The 9,164-nt window shown below is 36.5% G+C and overlaps 1 protein-coding gene across 2 annotated transcripts; it reads left to right on the top strand.

Annotated features, from left to right (window-relative positions):
• Positions 1-4,073: 4,073 nt before the first annotated feature.
• LOC126621325 (disease resistance protein RPV1-like) lies at positions 4,074-8,796 on the top strand. 2 transcript variants are annotated; one of them, XM_050289753.1, is made up of 6 exons: positions 4,074-4,743; positions 4,910-6,011; positions 6,106-6,408; positions 6,521-7,420; positions 7,518-8,175; positions 8,325-8,796. In XM_050289753.1, the coding sequence occupies exons 1-6, from the start codon at positions 4,226-4,228 to the stop codon at positions 8,561-8,563; spliced, it is 3,720 nt and encodes a 1,239-aa protein (XP_050145710.1). In that variant the 5' UTR covers positions 4,074-4,225; the 3' UTR covers positions 8,564-8,796. The 2 variants fall into 2 exon arrangements, with proteins under 2 accessions (XP_050145710.1, XP_050145711.1); XM_050289754.1 differs by having other exon boundaries at positions 8,354-8,509.
• Positions 8,797-9,164: the final 368 nt, after the last annotated feature.

Below are 9,164 nucleotides of genomic sequence, written 5' to 3'. Positions count from 1 at the left end.
GTTTAAAGAAAAATTGAGAAAAAAAAATTTAAAGATAATGTTGGCAAATTTCTTAAAACTTAAAATGTGTATTTTTTAAATAAAAAACCAAAAGGGTGCACGTGCCCCCTTGTCTTCATCAAACTCGGCCCTGGGTGAGGGAATCCAAAGCCTGTGAGGAAGGTGGGGTTGGTGATTGGTCCACAATAATCCAGTCAAATGGTTTGGTATTGGTTTGTTATTAAAGTGTTTTTATAAAAAATAGATCTAAAAAAAGTTGAGTTTAAAAAAGTGTTTGGTAAACACATAAAAACAGTTTACTTTTACAATTTTGGGTGAAAAAAAAAATTAAAAACGTGAAGCAGCAAAAATGAGCTTATTTTCACATCACAACAAAAATCAATAACAAGCAGCAGCCTCCGTCTCAGAAACCTCAAGGCCACACTGCAAAACGGGGTCGACGACGTCTCTCGGAGATACCCCGTTGCTTCTCCGACGAAGGTCATCGTCCAAATACTATCGCAAGATGGAGAAGTTCCGAAAACGATACCGGATTGAGATCTAGCGAGCCAAGTCGATGTCCAAGTCCAAATTCACGTCAAGCAGATGAATCTTCGACAGCTGGAAAGAGGCAGAAAGAAGTTGATGACCCACGTTTTCAGCGGGCCCCTAAAATTGTAGTAGAAATTTACAGTCAACCCTCTCTTTGACTTGACTTAGTAGATGCATATGGCAACTCGGACACTGTGCATATTAAAACTTAGCAGCCGTATCACTCTTTGACTTGTTTTAGTTGATGCATTGGTCCATGACATTAAGCCATCTCCAACCGAAGGGTCCAGAAGGCCAGAAGGCCGAAAATAGCCCTAAAATCGTCTCCAACCGAGGGATAGGCCAGAGGGCTCGGGAATCTGGGAGGGCTCCACGGGATCGGAGAGGGCTGGAGGGCTGGAGGGCTGGCTATTTTTTTTTTAATGTTTCTTATTTCTGTCGGTTATAACCGACAGAAATAATATAATATATATTATTTCTGTCGATTACAACCGACAGAAATAACATTTTGAATTCAAACTTCCAACGGCTAGCGCCACTAGCCGTTGTAAATCCTTTTTTTTTTTTTATGAATTTAAACCTTTTTTTTTTTTATGAATTTAAACCTTTTTTTTTTCTTTTTTTTTCTATAACTTCCTATAACTTCTATTTTACAAAATTTGTTTCAATTTTTTTTTAATTCTATTTTTTTCCTATAACTTATATTTTACAAAATTTGGTTCATATTTTTTTCATATAACTTCTATTTTACAAAATTTGTTTCATATTTTTTTTTTAAATTCCATTTTTTCCTATAACTTCTATTTCACAAAATTTGTTTCATATTTTTTTTAAATTCTATTTTTTTCCTATAACTTCCTAAGCCATTATACAACATTAAATTAAATTAAGTAACATGAAACAACATTAAACAATATGAAACAACATTAAATAACATTAACCGACATAAAAATTATACAACAATAAATTATGTTTGACCCTATGGCCCTTTGGCCCTCGGTTGGAGACGGTTTTTTTTGACAGGGCTAAAACGAGCCCTCTGGCCCTCTGGTCCTCGGTTGGAGACGGAGGCAAATATGGCCCTGTACTGTTCATTAAAATATTAATATCTTGGAGAATCTTGGAGGGCCAGAGGGCTAAAACGAGCCCTCTGGCCAGCCATCGGTTGAAGATGGCCTTATCTCTACGGTCTTCATAGGCATAAGGACTTTATGGGCTGAATATATTAGTATTGAAGTTTTTGTATCAATAATATAACGATATATTTAAGTTTTTTTTATATATAAATAACGTTATATATTGACATGAAATACCACGATTACGATATTTGTGTCATATAAAATGTTTTCAGTATAAAGAGTGGTTAATTTGTTTATATACATCAAAATGAATTAACGTCAAACTGAAGCAAATTGAACAAGAAAATTTACGTCATAAAACACCAAGGCCAAATCGATTAAATTAAAAGTTTCCAAGTAGAACACAAGGATTGGTTGTAATCTTGCCTTTCGTTTTACAAAAATGCATTTTCAATTTGTCCCTCAAATGTCAAGACCATGTTGGTAGACTTTACAACCAAGACTCACGGCTTGCATGCATCCAAAGTGCAACCTAAGCCTTTATGTAGGTTCCAGGAAACTCACTACTATATCTCTGCTTGTTCTTAACATCTTAAAGTCGGGTCAACAGTTTACTACTAATCACACTAATATTATTTTAATATATTATTTGTACAACTCGACATATGTTAGGTTTTATAAAAGAAAAAAAATCGATATTATATAATTTTATAATATAATAATGAACTGTGAAATCATTCATTTATAAACATAATAATATATTTTGTTAAGTTTTTAATGTAGGATTGGATTTTTCAACAAATACATTGCTTAAATCAGCTCAGCATGAATCAGTGGGCTGCGCACATGAAGAAGGCTATAGTGAAAGGAGACAAATTGTCTGCCCTTCTGTTTGGATGTCATTCTTATCTCCTTCTATTTGTACAATCACAGTTAAGTTACGTTAATATTTTATATTTTTATTATCTTTTGTTTTATTATCTCTATAAAAAAAATTAATATAAAATATTGACGTAACTTAACTGTGATGACACAAAATAAAAAGAGATGAGAGGCAACCAATCTGCCTCCATAGTGAAAAGTCTGCCTGACAGTATCAGTGAGTCATGTCACAGAAAACAAAATAGGCTCAACAAGATCTGCTAAAAACATGCCAAGTGTCCAAATAGCCTTCTAACACTTCTATTTTTTTAATTGAAAAACCAAAGTTCTATTTTTCTTGGAAAAAAACTTGAGCATTCTTGTTATTCCTAGTGTGTTTAGGGTTTGTCTTAGGAGCATGTAAAACTTTGGCAAACACTAGCCGTTATGCTTAAACAGAATATAAGAGGCTTTGCATAAATGAATTTATATCTTTTGACTTCAACTATTTAGCTCGTTAATTTCATTATGTCATGGCTCGTCACTTTTTATTTTTGTTGACTATTTGAGAACGCTCTTCACTTTACTCTTCGTTGGTACTTTGAAATAGTCCACCTAAACATTAACACCCATTAATTATGTTGTTTTTTCGTATGGATGAAGAAAAAAAATTATATTGATAAAATAAAAGTTGTATAAATAGTTTCGATTATAGATTTCTATATCTATATATTGATTGAAAAGATGAATTCCCATGTATGAAAAGGTGACTAAGTAAATAAGATCACCAATTCATCCTTGCTTACAACATTCTTGATGAATGGCTTTATATGGGGCTACAACTGAACGAGGTTCAGAAAGCTCGTTTTAGCCATCTAGCCCTCCATGATATTAATATTATAATGAACAGTACATCGCCATATTTGCCTCCATCTCCAACCAAGGGCCAAAGGGTCATAGGACTCGTTTTAGCCCTGTCATAAAAAACCGTCTCCAACCGTCGGCCAAAGAGTTATAGTATGGAATGTGAAGAATTGAAATAAAATGAGATAAGATTGGAATAGTGACAAATATGTGAAAAATGATGTAGGAAAAAATTAAAAATTAAAAAAAAAAAAGAAGGAAAAGGCTGCTAGGCATAAAAACAAAAAGTGGGCTGAGACCATATAAAAAAACCTAAGCCCTAAACCCTAAAGTGGGCTGGGAAATGGAAAAGAACAAAAAAAATAAAGAAATTAAAAAGGTTGGGCTAATGGAAAAGACAAAAAAAAATAATTTGAAATTAGGTTAGCCAGTACCCTTTGGTCCTTTCAGATTCTGTGGGGCTTACGAACTCTTTGTTGGAAACTGTTTTCAGACTATTTTCGATCATCTGTTCCTCTGTTGGGCCTTTGGTCATTTCAGATTCTGTGAGGCCCACGAGCCCTCTATTGGAAACTATTTTAAGACTATTTTCGATCCTCTGTTCTTCCCTTCAGTTGGAGATGGTCTTGTAACGGTTGAAAACGCCACCCATGCCAAGTCAAAGAAGTCAATGACGAATGCAAAACTTGTAAAAGGAGTCTAAATTATGAAATGGCAAGAAATCAAAAGTCCACTGCTCGAGATGAATGAAAAAAAAGATAATTTATCACAAGTAGGACATAATTGCCTGCCCAAGATCAATTGACTTGAGCATCCCCTGATGTAGAAACAGGCAAGAAGTGATTTCCTAATCTTCCCCGGGCACATTTAGTTGCTTTCTTCTGAATTCAATGGCTCTCGTAATTGGAACACAAGAATCCTCCTCATCTTCCAATCCCAACAGTTCTACTTCTCGATGCAGTTATGACGTTTTCTTGAGTTTTAGAGGCGAAGACACTCGCAAGACATTTACGGATCACCTCTACGCAGCCCTTGTCAACGCAAGCTTTCGAACTTTCCGAGATGACGATGAACTTGAGAGAGGGGAAGATATTAAGCTAGAATTCGTGAAAGCCATACAGCAATCACGAAGTTCTGTCGTTGTGTTTTCGAAAGACTACTCGTCCTCGAGATGGTGCCTTAATGAGCTTGTGATGATCCTCAAACGCAAGAAGACCTCCAACCATGTAGTCTTACCGGTCTTCTACGATGTCGATCCATCCCATTTGAGGAAGCAGACAGGATCCATTGCAAAAGCTTTTGCTAGACACCAAAAAACTCAATCGTTTGACACGGTGAAGGGATGGAGGGAAGCACTCGCAGAAGCTGCAGATTTGGCTGGGATGGTCTTACAAAATGAAGAAGATGGGTACGTAATTTCGTTACAAATAGCTAAGTCGATTTTATGACGTTTGAACTTCCAAACTATATATTCTCTCAACATCTGTTGCCTTAATTATTGTAATTAATAGAAATCATGGCTCATTGCATGTTTGATTAGGTTTTCAATGTTCAATTTCACTGCATTTTTTCAGGCATGAATCCAAGTTTATCATGAAAATTGTTAAGGTGATTGAAGACAAACTAAGGAGGACGCCCATAAGTGTTGACTCCAACCTGGTTGGAATCCAGTCTCGAGTCAAGGACATCAGTTTATGGTTACAAGATGGATCAAAGGATGTTGGTATACTTGTAATTCATGGAATGCGTGGAATTGGAAAGACAACCATTGCAAAATTTGTTTACAGATCAAATTTTGAAAGATTTGAAAGACACAGTTTTGTAGAGAACATACGAGACTTTTCAGAAAAATCGAATGGCTTGATTCAGATACAAAAACAGCTTCTTCGTGATATTTTGAATGGGGGGAAAGTGAAAATTGATAGTATTAGTGAAGGAATGGCTAAGATTGAAGATGCTATTTGCACTAAAAGAGTTCTTCTTGTCCTCGATGATGTAGATTGCATGGAGCAGTTAGATGGACTGCTAAGGATGCAAGATCAATTTTATCCGGGAAGTAAAATCATCATTACAACAAGTAATGCAGGGTTGTTAAATTCCTACCACCATATGGTTAAGTTTCATAGTTGTCAAACTTTGAATGACAGTGAATCGTTAGAGCTCTTCAGTTTGCACGCTTTTGGGCAAGACCATCCCACTGAAAGCTATAGCGATGTTTCAAAAAGGTTTGTACACCACTGTGGAGGACTTCCATTAGCACTTAAAATTTTGGGTTCTTCAATGGCAGGAAAGAATATAGCTGTATGGGAAAGTGCAATAAGCAAACTGGAAGTTATTCCGGACAGTCAAATCTTGAAAAAACTCAAAATAAGCTACGATTCCTTGCAAGATAGCCATGACCAAGATTTATTCCTTCATATTGCCTGCTTCTTTATTGGAATGGAGAAAGATATCATCGTTAGAATACTGGATGCCTGTGATTTTTTCACAGTTGTTGGAATTCAAAATCTCATTGATAGAAATTTGTTAAGACTCGATGGAGATAATATGGTGCAGATGCATCACATGATCCGTGACATGGCAAGAGGAATTGTTCGTCTGGAATCAAAGGAGCCTGGGGAACTTAGTAGATTATGGCATCATAAGGATTGTTTTGCAGTATTGGCAGAAAAGAATGTAAGAAACATATGCTCCTCTGATATGTGTTCATGTTTCTTTTGGTTCTGTCATAGCTAATTAACCAATTTTCTTTCTTTTCTATGTTAAATAGGGAACGCAAACAATTGAAGGTCTTGCTCTCAACGTGCAAAACCACCCAGAATACTCTTCTTCAAGAAATTCAAATCAGGTAGTTTTTGAAACGGATGCGTTTTCAATGATGCACAAATTAAGACTTCTGCAGCTTACTTATGTAGAACTCAATGGATCCTATGAAGAATTTCCGACAAGCTTAAGATGGTTGTGTTGGCATAAATTTTTGAAGGGTTCTATACCCTCTGATTTTTCTTTGAAGAATTTGGTTGTTCTGGAAATGTGTTACAGCAGCATGAGGCAAGTCTGGAAGGGAACTAAGGTTTGCTACTCTTCACACTATGTTATGATTTCCCTTTTCTTTTTAGTTTTTTCAATGATTAGTTGTACATTAGTAAAAATATAATTCTACCTTGTTTCAATTTTCTGAACAGTTTCTCCCATCACTAAAGATTCTAAACCTTAGCCATTCCAATGACCTCACCGAAACCCCGGACTTTTCTCTGGTCCCCAATCTAGAATGGCTGATTCTTAAAGATTGTTCAAGCTTGGTTGATGTCCATGAATCCATTGGAAACTTAGAGGGACTTGTGCATTTGAATATGGAATATTGCAAAAGTATTAAGAAGCTTCCAGAGAATATTTCTAAGCTAACCTCCCTTGAAACACTTGTTATATCTGGTTGCTCAAGCCTCAGCGTTTTCCCCAAAGACATGAGGAAGATGGAATCTCTGAAAGTGTTTCAAGCTGACGGTGTTCCAATACATCAGTTACTCACTGCTACCGAGGAGGTCACATTATGGCCAAGACGAAATGTAGAAATTACTTGGGCTTCTTATCTACCGTGCAATTTAGTAGACTTGAGTCTTAGAAAGTGCAATCTTGGTGATGATGATTTTCCAAGAGAATTTGGCAACTTATCCGCGTTGTGTAGCTTAGATCTGGGGGGTAATCCAATTCATAGCCTACCAGCTTGCATTAGAGGTGTTACGGGGCTTCGTAGACTCTCTTTTGAGGATTGTAAAAGGCTCAAATCGCTTGTAAGGCTACCAACTGTAGGGCACTTGATAATCGCTGATTGTGAAAAGTTGGAAACGGTAACATTTCAATCATTAAGTGAGGTGTACTCTAGAATGCGCTCCATCGAATGCCGTGGCAACCATAAGCTAGTTGAGTTTGAGTCAGTGTACAAGATGGAGCCTATTGAAAGAGTTGATATAGAAATGATCACCATTTTGGGTTTGAGCAACTTGAAATATTCAACAAAATCCATTATGAAGTACAAGATACCCGCACGGTTCCACAGATGGATAGAAAAGCGTCTTCCCATCCAGGTTTGTTTCTCTCTACATCTCTCTCATTCCGATCATAATACTGTATGCCCGCAAGAGTACTCTGACTAATTTTTATACATTTCCATGGCACGTATAGGGACTGCATGAATTTGGAATATTCAGCACATTTCTTCCTGGGAATTATGAGGTTCCTCAATATGACTCATTTAGCCATAAAAGTAGAGGGCCCTCAATATCTTTTACTGTGCCTGTACTTCCCTATTGCAGGATCCGAGGCTTGAACATCTTCTCTGTCTATGAAAAATCCAAAAGCGATGAATCTCCTAACATCAGAGTAAAAAATATGAATGGTTTATATTATACAATAATGATAGATGTTAGAAATAAGAGTAAAGGTCTGCAGTGGATCTACGGGCCAGCATTATTCGGAATTCCAAGTGATGATCAAGATGTGATATGGTTAAGCCATTGGAAATTCGGGAATAAATTGGAAGGTGGCGATGAGCTGACTGTTTCAATACTTACATCATCATTTATGATATATGATGAGTTTCAGGTAAAGGAGTTCGGTGTCCAGGTTGTGTACTACGAGCAAGAAGAGAAGGTGACAGTCACCACCCAAGACAATTTCAACACAGATAATCCTTTTTATCCACGTGTCATTGCTGGAGATTTGTCGCATTATCTGCTGCCAGGATCATCAGGAACATACCATCTCTGCCATAATCCAGTATTAGAAAGAAGGGATGTGCTTAGTAATGTTTGGTTCAAGCACAACAGTAATGAAATAACAGGTGTGTAGTTCGTATGTCCTCTGTGTGTGTGTATGTGTAAAATTCACTTCAGCTATGAAACCACTGATCTTTATCAGGTAGGTACATGTTCACAAGTTTTTTTAATTATTATTTGTAAGGCCATTGATCTTTTATTTTTTTGTCCGAAGGCCATGGATCTTTGGGAGTTAAATTTCAGCTGGTAGAGCAAGAAGAAGATCAAGAAAGTGAATGCACGCTTGTAGAACATGAGGAGAGCAGCAGTAGCAATAGCAATAGTATCGATAGCAGTGGTGCATGCAGAGGTTGGAAAGTGGTACCGAGTATAATGACCATGGCCACTATCTTCTTGAGATGCTTTCAGTTGCACAAATGTTTGTCGCTGGAAGATGGTAACAATGGCGCATGAGGTGTTAGAGCCTCGATAATATGTCAGTGAGAAAGGAAGGAGAAAGTGGATGATCTTGCTTTGCTGGTACCTTTTGATGAGGATAACAGGAACAGCCTTAACAAAATCACATCTAAGGGATTAAGATAGACTGTTACGCTCAGTAAATAAGCTGTGACTTGCCCTTGTAATAGCCAATATGGACTTGCTCTTTCTTCTCATTGATAACTAAGAATTTGACATGTCTGCATAAACTTTGTTAACTCTCAATAAAGGCCGTTACATGGTCTCGGGCGAAAAATACTAGTTGATAAAACCTATTAAGAAACAATACCAGACGATAAGGTTCAAGTGAAGTTTTGAACTTATTCAAAATTGAACAATGTTGAATCAAACAAGATATGGTATAGGTGATAGCGATTTTACCACTTGTAAAACAAAGGGTTAAATCATAGAAAATTCTTGCAAGAGAACAAGTGTTTGTAGTATAGAATGGCTCAAGCAAGGTCGATCTCCTCAGGGACTGATATAAACAATTTACGAGTTTTTGTGTATTTAACTTATTTAACTCTAAGAATTACACTAATTTGACGAAACTAAATATTACTGGATGTGACTTAAA

Source organism: Malus sylvestris, chromosome 5 (genome assembly GCF_916048215.2).
Source record: "Malus sylvestris chromosome 5, drMalSylv7.2, whole genome shotgun sequence".
Lineage (NCBI taxonomy): Eukaryota > Viridiplantae > Streptophyta > Magnoliopsida > Rosales > Rosaceae > Malus > Malus sylvestris.
This window is presented reverse-complemented; position numbering and strand designations above follow the sequence as displayed.

Excerpts from the sequence above, each read along its gene's own strand:
- LOC126621325 (XM_050289753.1), top strand. The coding sequence starts at position 4,226 with ATGGCTCTCGTAATTGGAACACAAGAATCCTCCTCATCTTCCAATCCC. Across the intron at positions 6,012-6,105 it reads CAGTATTGGCAGAAAAGAAT|GGAACGCAAACAATTGAAGG; the intron begins GTAAGAAACATA and ends TATGTTAAATAG. Across the intron at positions 7,421-7,517 it reads AAAAGCGTCTTCCCATCCAG|GGACTGCATGAATTTGGAAT; the intron begins GTTTGTTTCTCT and ends TGGCACGTATAG.